The sequence below is a fragment of the Rhea pennata genome, chromosome 1, assembly GCF_028389875.1.
Source record: "Rhea pennata isolate bPtePen1 chromosome 1, bPtePen1.pri, whole genome shotgun sequence".
NCBI lineage: Eukaryota > Metazoa > Chordata > Aves > Rheiformes > Rheidae > Rhea > Rhea pennata.
In genome coordinates this window covers 174,833,097-174,860,478 of record NC_084663.1, presented here as the reverse complement: position 1 = coordinate 174,860,478, position 27,382 = coordinate 174,833,097, and the positions used below count along the sequence as shown (strand labels likewise).

General features: G+C 34.6%; 1 protein-coding gene across 2 annotated transcripts in view; it reads right to left on the bottom strand.

Annotated features, from left to right (window-relative positions):
* KLHL1 (kelch like family member 1) overlaps nucleotides 1–27,382 on the bottom strand; it is a 243,290-nt gene that overhangs the window by 31,106 nt on the left and 184,802 nt on the right. For both annotated transcript variants that reach the window (XM_062576137.1, XM_062576148.1), the window contains one exon: nucleotides 1,522–1,684. In XM_062576137.1, coding sequence (XP_062432121.1) covers nucleotides 1,522–1,684 — 163 coding nt within the window. The remainder of the gene's footprint in view (nucleotides 1–1,521; nucleotides 1,685–27,382) is intronic.

The following is a 27,382-nucleotide window of genomic DNA, read 5'->3' as shown; positions in this document are numbered from 1 at the left end:
TATCTCAGGCGCTTATCGTAGATGTGATAGGCACAAACTAGCCTAATGGATTTTTATGAGTTTATACAACTGTATATTCAAAACTGACTAATTTGCAGCCAGAAGAGACCGGAGAGCCACAATTTAGTGGACTGTTGAATTATGCAGTAGCATAGTCTGCCATGAATCCTGATTACCTTAACATGTCCTTTTTCTGTTACATACATTTCATCCTAACCGTTACCAATCTTTTCTTTCCTCAACTTCTACTCTCTAATTCCATCCCACATCTATAATTGTTTCTCATTCTTTCTTCTTTACTTTTCAGCAGCAAAAAAAATTTGAAGAAAATAATATTCCAGAAATTATCTTCCTCCATTGTTCCTAGAATTCCCAAGCACTATTAAAATGCACATATCAACACAGAATTTCTTGCCAAACCCCCTAGCAAAAGCTACAATGCCGGCCAATTAAAAAAAAAATGATTAAAGGGGTCAAAACTGAGCAAATAATGATCTTTTTATTTATCTTCTGATACTAAAATAACTTTCTTATCCACTCATTTCTCTCTTATTCCATCAGCTCTTTATATTTACCAGATAGTTTGAATAAATGATTTCCAGACTAAGAATTGCATGCATACTGTTCAATTAAGTAATTCTTTATTCATTGCCCCTTGTTCATGTTTATTTCCCTAAGGTGGGATTCATCTTCCCCACTTAAGACTTCAGCAGTGTCAGAATCCAAGAAAGAGAACCCAGGCTTCCTCTATTGTTAGAGAAGAAAAATAGGCACTTACAGAGCACAATTCATGATGTTCTAATGTAAATGTCTCAAAAAAGGTCAGACAAATGACACCTTAAAAGTATATATTTCTTCCATTGACCATTAGAGAAGCTTAGGGCTCTGTTGCAGATGTCTACAAAAAAGTATATTACGTGTCATGAATACCACCCCCACCCCTAAGTTATTGCAGTTCACACACCATTCTTTTTAGTCACATAGGTAAAAGCAAGAAACTTAAAAAATGTTGAGCAACAAGTAACATGTAATAGTGCATTACTGTAAACTGTATTTTAATAAGTGCCATATAATCTATAATAATTTTTTTTAAAGTGAAATTGCATATATCACAAACCTCTTCAGTGGATACATGACTATGTTAGGTTGAGAAACTCAGCTGGTTAACTAGGGCTAGCACATACCACATAAAAAAATCTGGTGAGTCAGCTAGCAATTTGTCCAGAAGAACGCTGAAAATATTCCCCTGTATCTCCTTAGTTTATATTATACACACTCATATTTCTTCTTAAGAATTTAATATAAATATTTAACTTAAGCAATATAGAACAAATACATAAATTATTTATTTTAGATAAATGGGAGAGCTAGGAGATATAGGAGGGTATGTCCAACTATGTCTACCTTTATTAAAAAAAAAAAAACCCACTCTCTATTGCAATATAATAGAAGTTATTTCCTGTCACAATTATTCATCCTTCTAAGAAATATGTTTTGACTGTATAAGAATACCCTACTCACTTGCCATTTAATGCTGCTACTCCAACAGTGCTTCTGGCAATTGACATACTTGCCACAAATGTCCACTGCTGACTTTGAGGGTCCCACCTCTCAACTGTATTCAAATAGCTCCAACCATCATGGCCTCCCACTGCATAAATAGGCCCTTCAAGCACTGTAACTCCTAAAACGGAGGAGAGAGTGAGAGAAGATAAAAGTCTGTTTTTTCCAGTATTTTTTTTAAAGTTTTCTATAACACAGCTAACAAATAAACTTTCATTTTTAATGTAAAAATGGAAACCCCAATTTGAATTTGATTAATGAAGAATTAAAAGATGGGAATAAAATTAATGCCAATCAACATGGCTTTTTGAAAAATAGATCTTGTCAAACAAACCTATTTTCATTATTTGATAAGATTGTTTGCTTCATAAAATGACTTGTCAAGTATGTGATAGATTTAGATTTCTGTAAAGTGTTTGACTTGATATCTCATAACATTCTGATCATAAATTAGCTCCATAGAATATCTGTAAAGCCCATGATAAATTATTTATGGACTGGATATCTGACAGTTCTCAACTTGTTGTCAGCCTAAGGAGAATTTCATTGAATGATTTTTTTTTTACTGGGGTTCCATAGCGAATGGAAAGCCTAATGCTTTCAGCATTTTTGTCAATTTGATAATAATAAAATAATATAATAATAATAAAATAATAATAATAGAATTAGAAATAATTATATAGCAGTTTAGGTATATATATAGTAAAGTATAAGAAAATACACAATGCGTCCCACATGAAGCTTAGTGGACTGGCCCAGAGTCAAAAACATATTCAAAGGCTGTGGGAAGTGACTTATAGTGAGAAGCTTAAGCTGCTTCATCAATTTACCTTATCAAGAAAAGAAATGAAATGTGGCAACTATAGAGAATGAGTACTGTTACAGAAAAAAAAATGTTGGATATATAAGGATCTTTTATCTAGTGAAGAAAGGCAAAATAGAATCCAAAGCTGGGAAGCCAAAGTAGGACAAATTTAAATAAGAGGCAATTTTTTAACTATGAGGGGTTTTACTCTCATCAAAGGAATTGATGAATTCTCTATTTCACAATATCTTCATTTAAGAGTTGAAGGCTCTGGAAGATAAGATATAGCTAAACACAATCTGATACCACACAGCGAGCTCAGGGTTTCCACTCTATGAATCCATGATCTCAAACGAGTAGCATTTTGGAAATTTCAGACTATACCCAATCCTATTTCATAAATTAATGTATTTTTTTTCTATTCCATTTCAAATGCTCTGAACTTACCATAAAGTCAGAAAAAAATAACACCATTAAAGTTCCAGAGAATGAGTATATTTTTTCGTAAAAAAGGGTCTACTTTTAAGTTAAGAAAAAAATGTGAAGATTTCACTTTCTGGATAGAACTGTGTTTTGTTCTGTTTAAGAAATGTCACTCATTCAAACACTAATTCGACTTTAAAAAACAGAGTTTGAATATGTTCCATCTTAGTGTTTGAAGTAATCTTATTTCTGCAATTTGATTTTTTTTTAACCTAAGAAACAGTTTTAAAACTGTTAACTGAAATTTTCCTACTTATAAAGTCTGACCTGAATTTTTTTTCTGTAGGATCTTCTGTGAATTCATCCTCATTTTTTTTTTTTCTGGTCCAGAGAGTCTTCCTCATAAACACTCTTTATTCAACCATATTTCAGCTCTATTTTTTTCAGCATATTAAAGTAAATATTAAATTGTTGTCATGGTCTGTCTGGCTCAATATCTCATCTCAGAAAGCAACCAATACCAAATGTATGAGGAGACATTTCAGTGAATCCATTGAAAAGCATGGGATAAACTGCATTTTGTTTCTTTAATATTTAATATCTATATATATTTCTGAATCGTGAAGAATGAGACTTACATCTTCCAAAAAATACTTTTTAGTATTTGTTATAACATTATCATATGCTTTAGCTGTTTGTTTATATATTCTTCACAAAAGAATAGAAATTCCCAGTTTTGCTGGGATAAAATAAATTATGTTCAAAGAAAGTTTAGGTGTGGGAATGTTTCTACATGCATATGTGCATTTATAATTTATGTCTAGATACACACACGTGCACACACACACACATACACATACACCTTTACATATAGAAGGAGTTGTATCATCACAGTAATTTTCACAGCATATGTGATTCATGACGAAACTTCTCTCATCAGTTTTGAAAGTTCCACGTTTTACTCACTTAATATCTCCTTTGCTCTTTTATTAGGACAGAAGAAGAAGGGCTGTCCTCAAATTAAACTTTGTAGCTCATTCATTATTTAATATTCTTTTATCATGTCTTTTCATATTTGAGTTTTATTCCTTTCATTTTTCTCTGTTGTAAGTTAAGCCGTCCTAATTATTTCAATCGCCATTTTTTGTAGAAAATCTGTTCTTTCCTCTTAATCACAATACTGTTCCTTGTGCATCCCTTTGAATTCTTTCTTTATTTCTTTTTTTTTTTTTTCTGAGATGACAATGAACCTTGATAAGTTTGATTGTAATGGATTTTCTCTCCACATTTCCCATTGCATTCTTTAACCAAACTTTATACTTAAGACATTCTTTACTGACTTCTCTACAATGAGAAATTTACAGAGTTTATCCAATGAATGTAGAATCCCCTAATATGCAAGTACAGCATATTTCTTCCCTAATACCTTTGATTTTGCATTTACCACTTGCTATTATGTTATCAACTCAACTGTTTTCTGAAGTTCATCATATTATCCTCTGAACTTGTCTGATCTAACAGAATAACTTCTACACATTTTGCAACAACAATGTTCAATTCCATCTCCACAGACGCTACTCTTACACAGGCCAACACTGCAGTTAGAAATCTGTCAAAATAAAATTGATGGGTTTGTGTGAGAGTTATGTCATACTCCTCTACCAAAAGGTGTGAATACAGTTATATCTACACCAAAGAAGAAATCTGAAAGTTTATTTTGCTTATAGAGCTTTAAGCAATGCAATAAGAAGTTGCTTATTTCTTTGTTTTTCCAAGTTTTCATTGCTTCTATAATAGCAAAATCCACTGGCACAAAGATAGGAAAATTGCTCTTTCCATACTTAGTACAGAGTTAGAAGGGCTTCTGTACAAAAGTAATATCTCCTGTGCTGCTGAATTACAGCGCTTGCAAAATTGCTGTAGTTGACTCTCTCCCCCCGCAGGGTACCAAATACACTGATATCTGTACAGTTACTCCCTAAGAGCTGGTCCAGTTCCAGCCCACTGTGTTTTAAAATATTGAACAGATTCCTCAATACAGAATTCCATGCTGGCACAGTTATGACTGTATTAACTGTGTAGGAATACCACCTTTTTGGACTAAGTAAACATATTACATTAATGCTCAAAGTGCAGTTTACTACTACTAATAATAAAAATAATAACAATAGAAAAAAATCCTGCACTCCATGGAAGTATAATTTATCTATTATTAAAATTATTTTAAATTTTTTTTCTCCTTTTTTAATTTTTGTTTTGATATCTATAGATATTTGAGATGCATAAATGTGAAGTGGAACAGATTGAAAAACTTTTACTCACAGCTGGTAGCAGCTTACTCTAATGGTATATCCATAAAAACTAGTGGAGGCAGATATTGTGCATGTAGATAGTGTAAACAATATGGGGAAAGTGCTGAAAGAACTAAAAGGGAATTATTTACAAGTTGAAAAACCTGCTGGAAATTCCATGAGAGATGTAAAGTTTATCTATCTATATATATGTGTATTTTCTAAGAGGTAATCTGATCACAGTGTATAAGTATCTGCATAAAGAGAAGATTTTATGATTAAAAACCTAACTGACAGAGAAATAACAAGGTGCAATGACTGGAAATAGTAACTTGACAAATTCAGGTGAAGGATAAAGTTCAATTTTTTTAATACATGATGGCAAGGAATTATTGTAATTATGCTGATAGTTCCAGTGTTACTTGAAATTTTCATATGTATACTGATACTTTTTAGAAAGACATGTTCAAACTCAGTGAGAAGGCATGTCCTCAAGGCAGAGACAACTGGGTGAAATTCTCTCTTTCTCTGGCAGAAAGTCAGTCTATAAGATCACAGCTGTAGCTTCAGGCCATAAAATCTATGACTCTGTTAAATTTGGCTATGAACATCATGGCCTCTCTGACTTTGGTAGAGACTCTGTCATGCCATGGGGAATATTTCTCTTTCACTATTTGTTCTGACTGGAATCTGTCTTCTCCTCCCAAATTAACAATGCTGAGGGTTGAGCCTGTCAAACCGATAATTGCAGGAGGCCTGCTGATGACAGGTTGAAAAGACAAAAATGTAAGATTTCGCACACAGTTTAATACATCATGACATAGAGAGTGAAACGCTTTGTGCAGGCATCTCTGTTGGGGGAAACAACTAGACCTCTGAAGGGAACCTAATTGCATAAAGCTTTTTTTTTCCTTCTTGTTTAACAGTAAATTTGTCTCTTCTACTCTTCATGCACACACTCTCCTTCCCGCTACAGTGGGATGATAAATTAATAATTCTCTTTATCTTCCACTCATTCTCCATCCACTGCTTAACACAGATTGCATAGTAGAAGTATGTAGGTGTAGGGAGAACAGAAAGTCAGATACTGACTGCAAAGATAAAGATCTTTTCAGGATACGGTCTGTCCACCCTGTCAAATAACTTAACTAACCAGTTCACTCCCGGTTCTTGACTTCCCAGACCTCCCTACTTCTTTCCAGAGAGTCGATAATGAATGCTGGATGCTATTCTAACAACGGCCTGCTCCAGAAACAATTCTCTAGTGTACGTAAGTGTGACTATGCCAGATTTGTTTTCCTCAGTGCTTCAGAAATGATCCTGGTAGGTTCTGCGTTCTCAGACTCCATATCACATGACAGAACTTGCAGCAGCTATCCTCAATACCACACCGTAAAACACTTTTCTCTGTGATACCACATTATTTCAAGCTCTTTGGACTGAGAAAGCAGAAAAAAAAAAAAAGGCACAACTGGGTGAACTAAATATCAGAATAATAGATTAATAAGAAGTTCAATAATACAAAGCACAAGACCAAACATAACATTAATAATAAGATTATTTTGCCAATGAGATAAGGGCTCTTAGCTCTCAGTGGAAAGCCTCACTTACCAGTCTGGGAAGGGTGCTCTTCCTCTTACTTGCATTTTTCAGTCTTGTATGAAATTATAAACAGTTAAGGAATGGGATCTAGCATTCAGTTATCACAAATATCTGTGTCCTTCCTTCCTCTCATCTGTTCTCTACTCTACTTTGTGTTAATCCAACTTACAATAAAAACAACTCCTTCTGGAGGATCTCAGGAGATCTATCCCAGAGCCTCATGGCTACTCTGAAATGGTGGAAACCATATTTTCAGTGCAGTTTCCTGACTTTTCTGACTAGGTCAGTCTGTTAAACCAAGACATCCCTCCCACCTTCCAGGTAATGAACTTAGTTACTAACAGCAAAATTCTAATGCTTTCAAAGAAGGAAATTAAACTTAAATTCCACATATCTTTGTGTGAGTCAAAAAAATAAAATCAAAATCAAAATCAAAACAAAACAAAAACTTGTAATATTGGTGAATTTGGTAAAATTATTAAGTAAACTTGATTAGACATTGCAGTGTTCTGGAAGAGCTAAAATTATTTTATTTTCCGTAAGAATTTGTTTTTTAGATACATTTTTGTGAATTGCCAGAATCTGTAAAAGAGACAATAGTTCTCTTTGATGATACAAACTGCAAATAATCCCATTTAAAATATTGCTAGGTTTTGCTACTGCAGAGATGTTGCAGAGTCTGTTGAATGTATAAGCATTATCATTACTAATGAGATAGGTATATATATGTATAATTATAAGTTATACAATCAGAACTGAGTATTTTAAGAAAAGTTGGTTTTGACTAATTTATGTCTTCATGTCTTTACAACCAATAATTTGCCTTATGAAACATTTGTATAATGCATGGCTTCAATCACAGATAAAATTTTGTCAAAGAACTCGATGATTTTTTTAATCAAGTCAAATCAATGAAGTTGGCAGGCTCTTATTCCTGTGATGCAATGCCAATTAAAAGCTTTCATTCCCTCCTCACTATTAAAATTATATTCAGTATTTGTTAATAACAACATACAGTGGTGTGTATTTGTCTTTAGAAGTAAATCAATCACTGTATACGTATCTGGGACTCATCTGTCTATGTGAGAGAAAAGACAACCAAAGAGATCAGGTCCAAGGCAAAATCAAATGCCTATAGTAGCAGAACAATTCTTTCCAATCAGTAATTGATTTTTATAGAAATATCACTTTTTTCTTCTTTTCCTATGTACTTGGGCTATCCAGTACATTTTCTGTTACAATTATTAAAAATAGAATGAGAACATTAATCACACACATCTTGGAAAGGAAAGACATGGGAGGCTGGACTTACAAAGATACAAAAATTTCTATTCTTACTAAGCCATGCTGAGAGAAATCATTAATTTCTTCAATTACTATTTACTCAGAGGATTGTGAATGGTATTGAGCATTCAATGTTCTCCTTGGCTTTCACCCTGTCTGAGAGTGATATTGATGATGCTAATTCTGTTTTGCTGATGATTTCTCTGAATAGGAGAAATGTCCAGGAAGAGACCAGCATTGCCTGCCTGGCATGAGGGTGAAAGTATAAGCGATACTATCTGCAATCTCTTAATGTATTCAGCCTTCTGGTTAAAAAAGTAAAAATCTCCCAATTAGGAAGTTAAATTTTAAAGGATCGCTGGAAAAATTAGACTAGCTTTTTTTTTTTCCCTATATACAGCAGTGGATTGTTTTCTGCATCCACTTTCCACTTATTTTTAATTAAAAACTCATATTGAAATATTAAGAATAATTTATGTAAATTTTTAAGATTAAAAATCTAATCTTATAAAGATTAGTAATTAAAAATCAAAAAGTTAAAACAATGTGCTGAAAATGAAAAGTAGACCATTAAATGTTGCAGGAAAAATCTGTATTTTCTTTCTAAATATCTCTGCCTATTTTGTTTCTGACTTCAGCTCCTCCATTTCTATTTCACCTTTTTTCCGCCATCTTTCTCTCATCCATAAGAGCTAAGGGATTTTTCCCTTTCCATTTTTGGATGTTGACACATGACTTGAAAAGACTCAAAATGTCATTCTGAGAGAGTGAAAATGTAGTTTTGAAAATATTAACGTCTAATTTTTTGTTTAAATTGGTTAAGCAATTTTGATTTAAAATAATGAAATATGACCATAATTTTGCAAAGTCAGCTTCATAGATGTTGTTAGACATATAATTTTCATTTTATGTTTAATATTTTGTTGAAAATATGCATAGAAGTAAATTATAGATAGATAAATTTTGAAGACAGCCAATGAAACAAGTCTTTTGAATCTAAGTATGGAACTGCTGGAAAGAAAAACATAGCAATGAAATGAAGCAATGCAGAAATGGAAATCCTGATATAAATGATGATGTTCATTTAAGAAAACAAATTGGTTCATTGCATCATCAAGAGCTGACTGTAGATTCAACAGTGTTCTCATTAATAGAATAGTTATTTGATTGTGGCTGATAAGCATGAGCCACAACCCCTGATAATTTATAACATGTGTTAACCAATTGCTTTCATCAAATAATGGCTGAAGACATTTAAATACAATGTTAAAATAGACAAAAAAAAAATCATTTGGCAACACACTGTGCTTCACTGTCATCTGATTTTGCATCACCTTTCTTAATAAAAGCCTGAGTGAAATCTGGGAAACAAGATGTTCTAAGGGGTAGACTCCTGTTCCCACTGTTCTGTTGCAGCTGTAGATTCCCAGATCACCTTGCAGTGGATCTCTCACAGAATGGTTGAGGTGGGAAGAGAGACCTTGAAGTCTTCTAGTCCAACCCCTATGATCAAAGGAGGGTTAGTTAAAGCAGCTTGCTCACACCAGGTCAGGTTTTGAATATCTCCAAGGACAGAAACTCCACAGTCTCTCTGGGCAACCTATTCCAGTGTTTGACCACAGGAAAAAAGGAATCTTATGTTTAAATGAAATTTCTAATATTTCTATTTGTATTTCACTGGAGATCACTAAGAAGTGTCTGGCTCTGTATTCTTTATGCCTCACATTAGATATTTATACACATTGATAAGATCCCCCGCTGAGCCTCCTCTTCCTCAGGCTGAACAACCCCAGCTCTCTCAGGCTCTCCTCGTACGAAGGATTCTCCAATCCATTAATCACCTCAGTGGTCTTTTGCTCCAGTAACTCCACGTCTCTCTTGTAGTAGAGAGCCCAGAACTGGACACAACACTCCAGATGCAGACTCATCAGGGCTGAGTAGAGAGGGAAGATCACCTCCCTCAACTTGCTGCAATGCTCTTCCTAATTCAGCCCAGGATGCTGTTGGTCTTCTTTGACACAAGTGCACATTACCGGCCTGTGGCTAACTTGGTGTTCGACAGGACTCCCAGACTATTCTCTGCCAAGCTACTTTCCAGACAGTCAGCCCCCAGCTTGTACTTGTGCATAGGGTTATTCCTCCATAGGTGCAGAACTTGGTATTTCCCTGTTGAACCTCATGAGATTCTTGTCAGTCCATTTGTCCAGCCTGTCAAAGCCCTTCTGAAGGGTAATACAGCCACCTGGGGTACCAGATACTCTTCCTAGTTTTTACAAATCTGCAAAATGGCTGACGGTGCACTCTGTCACACGATCCAGGTCACCAATGAAGATTTTAAATACAATAGCCCCAGTATCAACCTGTAGGGCACACCACCAGTGACTAGCCTCCATATAAACTCTGTGCTGCTGATCACAATTTTTGAGCGGGTAGTTCAGTCTGTTTTCAATCCACCCACTGTCTACTTATCTAGCCTGTAATTCAACAGTTTATCTATGAGGATGTTATGGGATACAGCACCAAAAGCCTTACTAAAGATAAACAACATCAACCTCTCTCCCCTCATTCACCAAGCTAGTCATTGTGTCATAGAAGGCTATCAGCTTGTTCACGCATTTCTCCTTCATAAATCCATGCTGACTATTCCAAACTACATTCTTGTTCTTCATAGGGACTGATGCCAGAAGTCACAGGCTTTCCTCTTCCTCCTCATGAGAGACTCCATTTCCCAACTCAATAAACACAATCTTCCCTCATTATTGCTGGGGTCCAGGTCTTCAAGCAACAGGGACCTGATGTTGCACAGTCTGGTGACCTCCTGCAGTTCCTTACTGAGCAACAGACCTTCCAACAGTGCATACTTTCTACAGGCAAAGAGCCCATCTCCCCAAACCTCAGCCCCAGCCCCAGCAAGGGGCCCCAGGCACCCCTGCAATTGCAGAGCTGCAGAGCTGCCTCTTTCCTTGGGAGCTTCGGTTGAGTAAAGGTCCCTGATGTGTAGCTGCTCCAGTGGCTGCTGGGGACTGTGCCCCATAGCACATCACCACCAATGCACAGCTCACAGATTCTGCCCAAGCAGAGATCTGGCCACCTTTTCTGCAAGATGCTGCACAAGCTGCTGCACCTGTTTGTTGCCTCCTTTAGCTGTGCTCAAATCCTGCTATACATCAAATCCTGCTATACATCAAACCCTGCAATCTGTTTTCTCTTATTTTGTTTCCTAAGAAGCCAAACTGACAAAAGTTCTAAGCAATGCAGAGATGTTTACTTTCACCATTAGGTATCACTTGAGCCCTAAGTTTCAAAAGTATACAAGAATCATTCACAAAGTCACAGGCTTACATACATATTTTAAAAATCAGGCCCTGAAACTTGTCTCCTTACCTGTCAGTAAAAACTCTAGCTCACTTTTTAGATTATAATAAATAGTAAAGGTAAGGAAACAAAAATCAATAAACTCTTTCAATTAGACCAGGTAGTATCATATATGAAGAATTCAGTTAATACTAGTTCTTTTGTTTTGATGTCAGCTCTTACATGCCAGAAGTTCTATGTGATTTTTATATCATATGGATTTAAGGGTGAGGTAGTCCCAAAGGGGTTTTAACCTCCCTGTCATAGAGACTGGAGTGCAGTAAACTTCATCTATGTATCAAAACTGATACCAAAGTTACTGAATCCATGACAACCAGAGTGCTATAAACACTACATAAATCCAAATCTAAATGAACTTATTCGACAAAGCTCACAAAGTAAAATATTTTCCAGTAAAATTGATGATGTCTGTTCTCTTTTCGTAATATTCTGGTTTATTTGTTTTAATAGGAAAAAAAATCAGATAAATTTAAATAGTCTGTAATGAAATGTCAGAGTTCCACTCCTATTAGCACACAGCAGAATTCCTCTTCCTTAAAGAGCAAAGGTACTGAACTCCACAAAAAATTTATTTTTCTTAATAGTGAAACAAATTTCTGCAGTCTTTTGAAAAAAAAAATGTCTTTTTCCAGTCAAGATGCTGAAAAATGTATTTTTAAAGGTCAGATCATTGACTTCATGATACACTTTTTCATGTTCACTGCAAGTGTCCTATACTAAAGTGACATCAGAGTTTGTAATTTTGTTTCCCCACATTCTGTGTCTATTAAATCATAAATAGCCATCTGGATTTCACTCAGAAAGTAGATAATGGTATTATTTAAATATGTTATAGAGAGAAGGTTGCTAAGTAAGACAATAACAGTTCTAGCTGATACTTGAAGTCTTACTGTCACTGACCGAAGTGCACACAAGTGTGATATCACTGTCCTCTCTTTAAGGGTTTCATTTGCTAAGAGAAAACAAAGACAAGGCCAACAAAGCTTCTCTTCCCACATCTCATCTTCAACAATTTGGTGAAACTTGTTTGAGGCAAGATCCAGATACCAGTGCCATCTTGAAGCAGAACAGCTCTAAAACAGTGATGGCTCTTTGGCAGTATATTTTTAACCAGTAGAGCAAAAAAAGTTACCACAGAAGAGCATGCAGTATGTTCACATGAAACATTGAAATTCTTTTGGATTTAATGTCCCACACAAGACTACTGATTTGTTTTTGTGCTGAGAAAAGCAAACATACATTCAAAATGGGAGAGTTTTCTTATAGAAAAAATACATTAAAACTAATTAAGTGTATTATTTATCTAATTAAAGAAAGTGGAAATTAGTGGAATCAGCACTTACTTATTTTTAATCTGTAGAAAAGAGTAACTCTGGCATTGTAAGACTAATCTAACCTATCTATTTTTTGATGAACCATTTTGATTTTCATGAGATTCTGAACAGTTTGACTTTGTTACTCCACATTTAGCTTCTGGACAGCTGAGACCAGAAATGTAAATATGAAGATTTCTTTTTACAACAGGAAACATCTTTTTTTGAAGAGGAAAGATGCTTTCAGTAACATCTTCAGTAGAGATGATGAGATAATGAAGTGAATGCTAGTCTAAGTAGTAGAAGTTGCAATTAAAATTTCTTTTAATGGTGGAGAAGTTATGAAAATTAAGAGGAGAAAATGCAGCATTAAAGCAGACACAGCAAGCAATAGAGGTCTATTCTGAAGCAAAATGAAGCATGATATAAGATCTTAATGGAAAGATCAGAAGAATATTTGTAAGCATCAGGAAAAAAAAAAGTGCCAGTAAAGCCCATCAGCTGCATATCTGTTCTGAGATATAAATGGAACACAGCTAGCAAGAGCTAAATAGTCAATTCTCGTACGACTTACTTTATGTAGAGTTCTTATCATACAAAACAAATATGAATAATACTCTAAGGAATTACTCAGAAAATCCAATTTCTAACCATTCTAAAATTTCCCCAAAAATTTCCAATATGGCAAATATTGCACAGAATTATAAAGAAAGGAAAAAAAAAAAAAAACATCTGATAGTAAAGTTCATGTATGAAGGCTGTATGGGTGCATTATTCTCATATAAAACACTTTTTTCAAATATCATACTACCAGACTAGAGAAATTATAAGTCATTGGTTATGATCTCAATTTATAATGTACTGGACTCTTGGACTTTTTCAGAAAATTAAATTATTATTACATAATGCAAGCTATTTGGCAGATGGTTAAATTAATCCTTTTTATACTGATGCAAATAGTAAAAAATATATATAAATAATGCCCAAATTGCAGGACAATTTACCTACTCAAAGTAAACTATAAGAAGTTAAGACAGTCAAATGCTCTAAGTATAGTAGAAATAAATCCTATTGTTTCCCTAAAAGTGACCAAAAGCTTTATAACTCAATGTTTGTTCTTCTTTCAGTCATATAGAAATTAGTAACTGTTAACCTTCATTCCCATAATAAATTTGTTTGCTGGGAAAAATGTGTAATTTTGATAAAAAGTGTCCTAGCTAAATTGTGTATCAGCTTATTGCTGTTAAACATATAATAAATGCAAATTGAAACTGGCATAGTCCTGAACTTAAAATAAATAAATAAATAAATAAATAAAATTTACAATCAAATTGTGGATACAGGAAGAAAAAATAAAAGTAAAACAAAGAAGGATAATCACTTGCAGATAGAATGTTGCTGTATCTTGGGAAGAATATATATATACACACACACTATATATATATGTTTCTTTTTTCTTTTTTACATGGAAAATAATGCTCCTAGTCAATTAGATTTAGGAGTTTATGAAAAAAATGTGTATTTTTTTTTAGCTAAATGAGATCTAAAAAGAAATATTGCTAGTGTGCAATGGCATGTACTTTCCCTTTCATTATCAGCACTATTTTCACAAAGTTACGTATATATTAAAAAAAAATCAATATTATGTCTAATTAGTTGCTGAGATCTGTACAACTTCAATAATTTATCTTAAGAGATTGGAATATGATTTTTAATTTGCCTTTCTGTGATGTTACAAAATAATAGAACATTGTCTTTCATATTTCTAACTTGCTTTGCTTTCCTGGATGCATTTGTGAGATAAATCTAATACCCTTGAACTTTTAAAAGCAATAATGTTTAATAAAATTGCAGCAACTGTAGATTCATATTAATACTGCCATTTGGATACTAAAAGGCAAAGAAAAATGCTGGGTTAGATGTACATTTGCTCTGCATTTCTGCTGTTTTATAGAGACACATCATTTTAACTGGGAAGGATAAGCTAGTACCCAACAACTGAGGGTTGCTGTTTTTCAAAGAGGAAGTTACTTCTTAAGAGAGTAGGCATATGCTATAGCATGGCAGTGAAGGTGAGGACATGAATAAACCAGTGACTTGATAGTTGAGTATTAAACTTGATCAAGCAACACCTGAAGTTTTCTCCATCCAGTTAAGCTAAGCACTTAGTTTCCGAGTAGCTGCAAATTTCTAACAATCTCCCTTCTCACCACATCCACAGAAACGTAATTGGACAGTTCTGACCTAATTCTGGCCAACCTTGCTGTTTCTCTGGATTCGACTCCTGCCCTCTTCATGTCTTAAGCCTTTTTTCTTCCATGCTACTGGTCTCAACACACACACAAAAAGAAATGAAAGTAAATCCCTACTTGCTTTCAATTATGGAGGAGGTTTAACTAATTGATACACAGCTTTCACACAATGTAATCTTAAACTTCGTGTGAAATATCTGCATAGTTCTTGAGATATATTTGGCTGTGCACACAGAGCTGCTGTGGGTCTATCTGGGAGTTTAGTGTGTGATAAACTGGAGAATTAGACCTGACCTACCTTCCTGCGTGAATAATCAGTGACACATTGTTGAGTGTCTGTTCATCCAGAGACAGGTATCAAGGTTGATTAAAAGAATTTTTAAAAAAATACCCCTGCCCTCTTGGGCCAGAAGATATTATACTGGCATGTTAATGTAATGCAGATTTATAGAGGTAAGGATGTGCTTACCATTTCTTTACTTACATTCCATTTTGCAGACAAGACACCCAATTCTCAACTCTGCCACACCATTATCATGAGAACCTGACTCAGAAATTATTATAACTGTTACCATTATGATTTGTAGCTCTTCAGTGATTTGGGTCATGATCTACTACTTAATAAGGGAGCAAAGTACAGTGACAAGGTACTTTATAATTCAGAAAAAATCTCTCTTTAATGCTCCTGGTGATTAGGACAAAAATCTAGGGCAAAAATCTAATATACATGCAAATCAACATTGCTGAGAAAATACCTTAAGAGTCTGAGGTCTTCTGTCAAAAAAGTGGAAGCTAGAATTTCCCTTGAGATCTCTACATTAAAAAAATAACAATTTAACAACAGGCGTACATGGTGCTATGCAATATTGTGTGAAAGAGAGATTCTCAAACTAATTCTTTAACAGCTGCTTCTGGAACAGTAAATAATACAGCTATGCCAGAGCATTGCTGTATTTTGGTAAGTTGGCCTGTTCTAGAATTACTCTACCCTCCTTAATGCTTAGGTGCTTGTAATATGTCCAGGATTTGGCTATTTTCTTTGGCATATCTGTGATTGTGCACCATTTAGACATATCACCCTATAGAGAGCAACATCACACATCTCCAGCACGATGCTGCCTTGTGAAATGCAGACATACTTAAATAGATTTACCATTGCAGAAAAGCAAGATATTTCTAACAAGATTCAACTCAAAGACCTCTCTTGGGACAGAGTATATCAGTCATTCTCCTTGAGATATTTGTTTTCTTTTCCAGTCATCCTGTCTAGATTAACATCATAGTGGATAAACTTTTGTAGAAGAATATAAAAGAAGAAGGGATAGATTAAAGATTTAAATTGTTTTGTCATATTATATAGATAAAAAGGTAGTGGACATTTTCTTTATATTAATGAAACATGCATATTATATATGAATGCATCAGGCTTATAACTCTTTTGATTTAAAGTCGAGCTGAATAGATGCTGTGGTCATTTGAGCTGCACATGGTTAGAAACATGACATGGTGTTGCCCAACATAGTAGAGTTCAGTCTGTATTATGAGTATGGTTGAATGAAGGGCTTAATTATTTTCAAGTTGATTTTTAGTAGACTATTTGTTTTACAATAAACAAATAGATGCCTGTTGACTGTGCCTGAGCAATTAATTATCAACAAACTCTAATAAACCAAGATCTGGGAAAGTTTCCTTCATCTAGTATTCTAATTTTTGACACTACAATGTAGCACTGATTTAAAAGAATAACAAAAGCAAACTTCTAGAGGAAAATACTATTATATCTTTTGGTAACTCTTTTATTTGTTAATAGTCTATATGTTTAGAGCACTTTTTTGAAAACAAGTTAATCATAAATAAATACACTTTTGTTATTGATCAACACAATATGATCCACTATAAGATCAGCCTGTTAGTTTCAATGCTAATTTCATTCTCCTCACTTCACTGAATATATAAGGGTATTTCTTTATGATTCACTGCTGCCTGGTTTCCTATTCATAAAGGCGCTGGAGGTTCTTATCTACCTTTATGTTGATAATGGCATTTCAGATTCCCATACATCTGCCTACACATCCCTCTGCTTTGTTTGCTTCTCATAGTGGTTTATATAATGGTTTGTTCTACATCCCATTCATTTTGTAATAACATTTTATCTTTCATCTTTTTTTTTTTAACTAAAAGATGTAAATTTGCCCTTTTTTTTGCCTCATCATCTGTAGCCTTGCAATTATGGTACATAAAAAGAAGAGGCTATCCCGCAAGCTAGTGGAGAAAGAAGAAGAAGGATCCCCTTCATTCTCTGCATTTCTTATACTCTTAATAGTTATCATGGATGCACCTGTTAAAGCTGTATTAAGCCTTCACTTATATTCCCCATTCTTCTTTAATATTTTCTGATTTGCCTTGAATGCCTTTTTGATAAATTGTAACTTTATAGACAAGCATGTATGTACTGATGCTTAGACATTAAGTAAAATAAAGTTATCATTTAATTACTATGAGAAAAAAATTAAATGTAAGATGAAAATTAAACTTTCACTGACTTGAAAGCTATCCTTCAGTGTAGGTCTGAAGAGAAGTATCACTTATCTTTAGATTTTCCTTTTTGAACAAGTAATAATTTACAGTATTTTATATTTTTATATTTTATAAAAAGGTAAAACTCCAACAGTTGATAAATTGTATAAAAGCTTTTTCTCAGTTGTTGCTACTCCAATCTACTCTGTTTGAGTATGCGTAATCTGCATAATTTTTATCATAATCAATTGTTCATTATAAACCTTTAGTATCAATCTCTTTATGACATTCATTTTGTCCTTCAGCTGTTTCAATACAATCATCTGTTGTTTTTGCTATTACTGATTTAGCAGAATTTCTAGTATCTGCACCTTTTTCTGATATTTTCTGATATTTTCACGTGAGGTATATTTTAAAATAATCTACTGAAATTTTAGACATCTATAGTTCAAAAATACATTTTTTCTTCAAATGAAATCAATGGATAAAATATTTTAATGATAATTTTAATTTTATTGATGGACCTTTTATTATTAATTAAACTGCTGATTATAATAACATATTTATTATCAATTATTTTACTGATTTCTTTATTAAGGAAATATCAGAAATACTAAATGAGTGAGAGCTTCCATTAGTACTACCTGGTATGTTACCAATAGCTTTCAGACATTAAATACTTCATGACTTTCTCAGTTTTATTTAAATATAAATTGTCTTACAAATCTTATTCAACTTTTTTTTGTTTAATATAATATCTTAAGTATTTTTTTCCCAAAATAAGTAATTTTGGTATTTCCCAAATCATACATACATACATCAATAAATCACTTCTGTATTTTTATTATCTTCGAATACAACACATGTATCATTCACTGGGATCTAAGTTACCTTTGCTTTAATAAAAAGTTACAATTGTTCTTTTTTATTATTTTCCATTGAGAATACTAAGTTAGTTCACTTGATAAGTTAACAAGACAGAAATATAATCTGTCCAAACACAGAGAAATATTTTTATTCCTGATTAATTACCATTTTTCAATTTTTCTTAGAGTTTCTTAACATCATAAAATCTGTTCCTATAAAGGAGAAAACCCAGACATCTCCTTTTTTTCAAAAAAAAAAAAAAAAAAAAAAAAAAAGGGGGGGGAAGAATATTTATTTTTTTTAAAGAAAACATTGATACTTTTATTCCAATAATATTTGATAGAAAACTATTGTATTTATCTGAAGATGATTTCTTTAATAGCTTGATTTGAAGGAAAGTGTTAGGTAGGGAGTCCAAATCCTCAATGCAGAGGCAATGTAATGGCTGAATCTATTTGTCTTATCTATACAGTGATTTGGTCGAGGACGAAGTGCAAGGATTTGCCTGAGAGATTTCTGGCCTTATGCTTCTATGTCCAAATTAACGTTTTAGGCTGAATAAAGTGCTACATAACTTTTAATAGGTTGATGCCACAGCATCACAGAATCAGTAAGATTGGAAGGGACATCTGGAGATCATCTAGTCCAACCTCCCTGCTCAAGCAGGGTCACCTAGAGCATGGTAGACAGGATTGCAACCAGGTGGGCCTTGAAGATCTCCAGAGAAGAAGACTCCACAACCTCTCTGGGCAACCTGTGCCAGTGCTCCGTCACTCTCACAGGGAAGAAATTCCCCCTCACGGTCAGGCGGAACTTCCTGTGCTTCAATTTCTGCCCATTGCCTCTTGTCCTGTCACACGGGACAACTGAAAAGAGTTTGTCCCCGTCCCCTTGACACCCTCCCTTCAGGTACTTGTACACATTGATCAGATCCCCCCTCAGTCTTCTCTTCCCCAGGCTGAAGAGGCCCAGCTCTCGCAGCCGTTCCTCACAGGGCAGGTGCTCCAGCCCTCGGATCATCTTTGTAGCCCTTTGCTGGTCTCTCTCCAGTAGCTCCATGTCTCTCTTGTCCTGGGGAGCCCAAAAATGGACACAGCACTTAAGATGAGGCCTCCCCAGGGCTGAGCAGAGGGGCAGGATCACCTCCCTCCACCTGCTGGCAACACTCTCCCTAATTCTCCCCTGGCCAGAAGGGCACATTGCTGGCTCATGGTCAACCTGTCATCCACCAGCACTCCCACATCCTTCTCTGCAGAGCTGCTCTCCAGCCCCCAGCTTGTACTGGTGCCTAGGGCTATTTCTCCCAAGGTGCAGGACTCTGCATTTGCCCTGGTTGAACCTCAGGAGGCTCCTCTTCACCCAGCTCTCCAGCCTGCCCAGGTCTCTCTGAATGGCAGCACAGCCCTCTGGTGTATCAGCCACTCCTCCCAGCTTGGGATCATCAACAAACTTGCTGAGGAGGCACTCTGTCCCTTCATCCTGGTCATTGATGAAGAAGTTGAACAGGATGGGACCCAGGACTGAGCCCTGGGGGACCCCACTAGCCACAGGCCTCCAACTGGCCACTGATGATGACCCTCTGAGCTCTGCCTTTCAGCCAGTTCTCAAACCACTTCACTGTCCACTCGTTTAACCCACACTTCCTGAGCTTGCCTAGGAGGATGCCATGGGAATCCTTGCTGAAGTCAAGGTACACAACATCCACTGCTCTCCCCTCATCTGCCCAGCCAGCCATTCCATCACGGAAAGCTATCAGGTTGGTTAAGCAGGATTCCCCCTTGGTGAATCCATGCTGGCTGCTCCTGATCACCTTCTTTTCCTCCATATGTCTGGAGATGACATCCAGAATGAGCTGTTCCATCACCTTTCCAGGGATGGAGGTGAGGCTGACGGGCCTCAAGTTGCCTGGGTCCCCCTTTTTGCCTTTTTTGAAAACTGGAGTGACATTGGCTTTCTTCCAGTCCTCAGGCACCTCTCCAGTTCTCCAGGGCCTTTGAAAGATGATGGAGAGTGGCCTGGCAACAACATCCACCAGCTCCCTCAGTACCTGTGGGTACATCCCATCCAGGCCCATGGATATGTGGATGTCTAGCCTGCCCAGAAGGTCCCTAATCCTATCCTCCTCAACCAAAGGAAAGTCTTCCCTTCTCTGGACTTTCTCCCTCACGTCCAGGCTGCAGGATTCCTGAGGGCTGCCCTTAGCAGTGCAGACTGAAGCAAAGAAGGCATTCAGTAATTCTGCCTTCTCTGTATCCCTTGTCACCAGAGCCCCTGCCCCATTCAGTAGCAGGCCCACATTTTCCCTAGTCCTCCTCTTGCTGCTGATGTATTTGAAGGAGCCCTTCCTGTTGTCCTTGACATCCCTTGTAAGACTCAATTCCAATATCTTCTTATATAACTGCAATTGCCAAATTATATCCTTTTTCTGAAAAAAAAAAAAAAAAATCAAAACCCTAGTCTTGTTCCTTAGAACAGGATTATTCGTTGTTGCTAGGCAACAACTGGTAAACCTTTTCCAAAATCCTCTTTCTTCATGACATACTTAAAAACTTGCAGCTACACAGGAATGTACTGGATTGGAAAAGAATATTTCATCCTGTTTTGGCTAACAAGTGGTTATTTATAAGTGTTTCATTCGTGTTTCAATGAGGAATAAAAGGAATAGTCAATAATCTGCATCGGCATTTGGTGTGTTTGCTCAGTCCATCCTCATTACTACAGGGAAAAAGTTGTGCTATTGCTCCGAGTCTGTGTCAGTGTAAAATTAGATTGTTAGTTTTAGCATAACTGATTAAAAATAGTTTAAACTATCAGATTTGATTTTTTTTTTACTTAGATGGAGAATAGAGCACTCTATTGCTAAGTACAGCTGATAAAAAGTAATTTAAGACATGATACCCAAATCATATCTCTAAGCCCTAAATTGAAGTGCCCTTAAAAAAGAAACGATTTAGACTCTTCAGACAAGTTGAGTTGAAGAAGACTACCCAAGTACTATCAGTTTTATGATGAGAACTGATTCTGGGACTTATTTCTAGATTTAAAATGTTATATTGGTACTAACACCCTGCTTCACAAAAATTTGAAAACGAAAGACTCACAGCTTTATGTATTTTAAGACTTTAATTTGGCTTTAACTGAATATAATTGATGCAATACAAAATTTTACTTGTCAAATTTGTAAATGAAGTGTTCTCTGTGGTGCAAAGCTTATCTGCAGCTCAAGACTAGAAAATGAGATTTAAGTGTGAGTATGACTAATGTGGGTCCCTTGCATATATATATATTGCTTATGCCAGTCTGTTAATTTCTACCTTTTACTCTAGGATATATTAGATTAAGACAACATGACATCTTAGAGTTTTTCTCTATTGTTATAAAGGGAGTTTACTCAGATGCAGATATTTATTTGTTTAAAGGAATACCCATCAAAGATTTCTGACTCACAATACAGCTAGTCCTTTAGTTTGAGGGAGTAATAAAGTTCTTGCTTATTTCTCACTTCTTTTGGAATTTTGATTTGGAAAACAAATAGAAGTTAAAGGATTATCTTAACTTGTGGAAAACATCCCATCACTAAGTCAAAATTCATTATCACTTTCCTTAGCATTTATCATCTTTGCTTTTATTTGTTGCATTCCTGTCATTTTGTGAACTGACCTGTAGTTGCCAACAACACATTATCTAATATTCAATTTAAAAGCAGGGACAGACAGCAATACATTTATTCCAATCTAGCAATAAGCTAGTGAACATGTTATAAATTACATAAAGATCTTTCAAATAGACAACAACAGTGTAATCACACTCAAATAGCAAACCTTACAGACTGTAACTGAAAGGAATATATAAGCTGTGAGGCCCAGAAAAGTTGATCTTTGTTATTTAAACAAGAAGTACTTTCCAATATAAACAGGATTGTTTTTGTTAAATTTATATATACATATATAAAAATAGAATATTGAATATTAAAGTTATCTTTTAATAAATACTGTTTTTTAGTATTAAAAAAACACATTTGGCAACTTATTTGCAGTCAACACCCATTATGGATAGAAATACCTCGGACTTTTTCATTAAAAAAACAACAAAAAAAAAAAGATAGTATGAGATTCAGGAAACATATCTTCAATCTAAATATCATCATTAAATCTAAAAATTCTTTTGTGTCCTACATTTTAAATCACTGTTGCAGAGACTAATGAAATACTTTTAAAAGTAGATAGAACAATCTATAAAATATCACTTGACAACTTTATATATAAGCTTAGATTGTTTATTGTTGTTATATTTAAACACATATTTTCCCTCTGTTTTTTACCATGTAGTAAGGATAAACTTACAGTTATACTAAAACTAACAATCTAACTTTACACTGACACAGACTCAGAGCAATAACACAGCTTTTTTCCCAGTAACAATGAAGATGTACTGTGCAAATGCACCAAGTCAAGATGAATTAATTATACAGGAAATCATTTTTCCTGACAATTTTAATTGATGAAAACATAAAGTTTAAAATTATATCAATTTTTACTTTATTTTTAAAAAATATTTAAATTATTTTAACTTTTTTTTTATTAATAGAATCTTTTTCTATTGACGCATCAGCAATGAGGTTTATAAATTTCCACTGGTGAACGAGTTCTTTATGCACTTTCTGATACGAAATTGTTGCTCTATTTATGCATGACTTACTGATATAATACACTTTCACTCTGACAGCTATGGTCTGTGCTTAAAATAATGATAAAAAAAAAAAAAAGAGAGAGAGAAGACCCTTAACAGTCAATAAGGACTTGAATTAATGTAATAAGAAGTATTTTCTCAAAGAAAATGAAAGGTTCAGTGAAAGTATCTACCATCAAACAATTTAACCTTTTTCTACTAACAACAGATTTCATTCTTAAGACCTTTAAATAGTATAAATAATCAAAAAAATCTTAAGTTCTTCATAATGAACATTGATGATGCTCTCATGACATAGCTGTCATGTGCCTGTCTGCACATGAATAGAAAGCCTTACAGTAATTTAAGTGATGTATAAAATCACCAGAAATACTTATCTGAGTAAAATAATCAAAATTAGCATTTCCAAAACTGCTTCAGAGTGAATAGAAGAAAATTCAATACAGCCTTTAAACTTCTCTTTGAGTATGCAGAATTTAATGATCATTAACACGCATTTATTATGTTTGGGTTCTGCACATTAAGAAAAAGCAAAATAATCTCCCCAAAGTAAAATATCTTGATGAGCAAAGCTATTTACTTTATTAAATCTTATGTAATATTAATTACACTTAAAACTCAACAGACATTTCACTACTTGTATTCACTGTAAATTTTAATAAGTTTAAGTAGTCCTCTTTAAGAATCACAATAATAATCTACAAATCTATAATTCATTGACTACATTTCAGATTTCTGCCTTAACTGATGTCAGTGTTTTTGGATTGTCATTAGCACTCAAAGTAAATTTATATTCATAAAAACTTAATTGCTTCTCATTACTTAATATGAAATACGACTTTTTATTCTGCCTTGTATTCAAATCACAGAGAAAAATAATTAGATATATGACATTAAGTTTTTACATGAATTCAAAAATATTCTTCTATGCAAAGTACAATTATTCAAAGAAACAAAGTATTCAATAACATAAAAATCTACTTATTATTTGTTTCAGGAGAGTAATACCTTCAAGATGCAGCTGCATTTGGAATTCAGTTATCAATTAATTTTTTTCACACTTGGCCATTTCATATATTATAACTGCTGCTGAAGAAAGAAAACACCCACGATTTTTCTACAGGCACATGGATTTGGTAATAACTGAATATTTCCAATAAAGGCAAACTGCTTTAATTCACTTGGTTGTGAAGTGAGGGGTTATTTATAGCTTACAAGACGAAAAGTGCTCATAGTTTTACATTATGGACCAAGGCATTGATAATGCTGTAAGTCCACAGAATGACTGCAATAAATTTGGACCAGCAAAATCATATGCATAGACATGTGTGTGTGTTCATGTGTGTGTGCGTGCGTACTATCACATATATTTGAATGATTAGATACATGTATGTATTCTCAGTATTACTTTTGGATCAGATCCTAAGAGAGGGTAATTATATCTTTGATTTTGGCCTCAGCAGACATAAAGTCCCATTTTATTTTTCATTTGTTAGCTCTGATTTTACATAATGCCTTTACTATGTATTTTGCCTCAAGCTTTCTGACTCATACTTCAGATTCTCCACAACCTTTCCCTCCATTAACACTTCCCACTATCACTTACAAATTAAGGGGTTTTCCCCACTTTCTCCCCAACTAATCCTCTTGTTTCTCCCCCCCCGTTTAGTGTTTTGGGTTCCACAGTAGGGGTTAAAGTAGAATATAAGAAAAATCAAGCTGGATCTAAGGAGCAGGTGGCTTTGGGAAACGTTCATTCTCAAGTTACAGTCTCTTCTTCCCTTCCTAGGCATGTACCCCAATATACGATATCCCTTGAACTCAGTCTCTACCATGTTCAATTTTGGCATCCATCCACATGGCCATGCTATCATAACAAAAGAGTAAATCTGAAAAAAAATATTGTTGTTTGTTCCTTTTTCACTACTGGAGGCTTTGTTTGAACCAAGAAACAATCTTATGCATAAAACCTCTGAGCTCTAGTGTTAATGTCTGCAGTTTACACCACCTGCCTCTTGCAGTAATTTTCAAGACACAAACTACAAATACACAGAAGCTGTGCTGATTTCTCTTTTCTGTACATATATAAAAGGTAAATATAGTACTTCATATAAGAAGTGGGCAGAATGTAAGAACATCCAAATAGTATGGTTTTGGCTTTTTGTAAACTAAGAGATCTTCTATATTTGTCTTAAAGCATCAAGCACTGTGAACATATGACTTGCCTTTTTTCTTGTTTTTTACTTTTTTTAAGATGACTTCCTTTTTTTATAGGCTTAGTCACAAATGTGAAATTATGAATTGAGCACATCATTGGTACTCAGAAACAAAAAGGTAACTGTCTCACTTTCAAAAACTCTGATTATTTATTAAATTAAATCTCATTAATATCAGCACAACTTTATTTTTATAACTGTGTTGCCCAGGCTGAGATATTGTTCATCATATTCTATGGCTCAAGACTTAAACTGGTCTCACTGGAGACAACTGAGAAATTTCTGCTAAAGGAAACTGCTTTCCAGTAAATGTTAATGTCCTCACAACACTGGGTACTATTTGGTGTCATTTAAGGACACTGTTTGGGAGATAATATTTCTTGACACAGTGAATCCATGTGAGCCTTTCAATCACTCATATAACACTTAACAGAACAGACAATAAATCTCGTCAAACAGAAACAAATAAAAATAATTTGGACTGTGATGTACCGGAACGATGTTTCTCCCACCATCTCCCACAGGCTTCCGTTTTACAGTAACATCTAGCTGAACAAATATTTGTAAAATACTTAAGAACTAAGTATGCTTAATATGATCTATCTCATTTCCTCTTGAAATTAAATTTAATCTTCATTTTTAACTTATTCTTTTTCAATATTTTATAGACTTTTATGCTAACACATAATGTCATTTGGTTTTTTTTTTTATCATCATCATCAAAGCTATTTTTTCTTACAACTCTCTAACTTCCCTATTCTATCTCTATCTCTGATTTTTGCATTTGTTCTCTTCGATGTTAATTTTGCACGCACCACTTTAGTGACAGCCACATTACAGGCAGGTGCTTAAAAATACATTTGCATTACACACGTAGGTGCCTTCCTACCAACAGTGAAACAAAGGTACTTTCACAGTGTTGGTTGTCTGGTTGCAAGTACCAAAATTCAGTCTTCCAGGAACGGAGAAGGAAAGGGGATGCTGCAACCTGTCTCCAGGCTCAGCTGCACAGGGGTTTGTTAGCACCTGCCATCCCTCATCATCCCCCTCTGATCATACTGCAAATGCTGTATTTGAATATGGACAGTGAGATCATTAAATTCACCAAGCCAAAGCCCAGAGCTCAAGCCCAGGCATAATAAATATTGTAAACATAGCCTAAAACAGGAGCTTAGGCACCTTTTCAATAGCTAATGAAGAGGGCGAGAAAAATTAGGACACCTGCCACAAAAGACTAAATCTAAAATTTAAATTTATTCTATCATTTGTTCTCTATTTCCTTCCTTCCTCCTCTATATAAGCCTCTCTCTTCCTCACATGAAGCAGTTCAATATCCATGTTCTATTTTATCAACTTTTCATCCATTGTTTATTTTACTCTCTCCCCCCCCCACCCCCCCCTTTTCTCTCTTTGTGCCTGTTCTTGCTTTGCACATATGACTTGTTTCCTGTTTCTCAGGTAGGTTCCTCTACCTTCCTCGTATTTCATTTGCACCTTTCTCTGTCTTTCTGGCTTCATATTACTCTTCCATATTCTGGACTATTTCACTTGTCAGTTAAATTAGAATGACTGTTAGTTGAAATATTTGTGGGTTCAACAGTTTACTCTTTATTTTTTTCATGTTAGCATTGCTTATTCACCTGTCACTACCACCACTTCCACTCATCTTCTGTTGACAGCACTGAAACCAGCCAACATACGAGTTCCTGCAGCACATACTTTCCCTACGTGACCTTTCAGTTTTCCTTTTCTAATTTCTACATGTATCAGCTTTCATCTATAGTTCCACTTAAGATTATATGAACAGAGAATAAAGATATTGGATTGCCTGGTTATGATCTCAGTTACAGCAAAGTAAATCCAAAATACTTTTACTAGTATCAACAAAAAGACATCAGTCTAAAGTATGGGTATATGTTGTTAATCTTGTATGTAAAATCCAATTCAGACATTTCTGTCATTATTATTTCAAGAACATAACACAATATACATTTTAGGAAATAAATGAAAATGAATTTCTTACTGTAGAGCCATATTCCTTTCTTATTAAAAAGGGCACTTATTAAAATAAAATTCTTATGGAATTCCTGGATAAAGGAATATCTGGATATCTGTTTATACTAAAAAAGAGAAAAAAAAATCACTACTCAAAAAGGTCAGGAAATACTGTATTATACTTTCTATA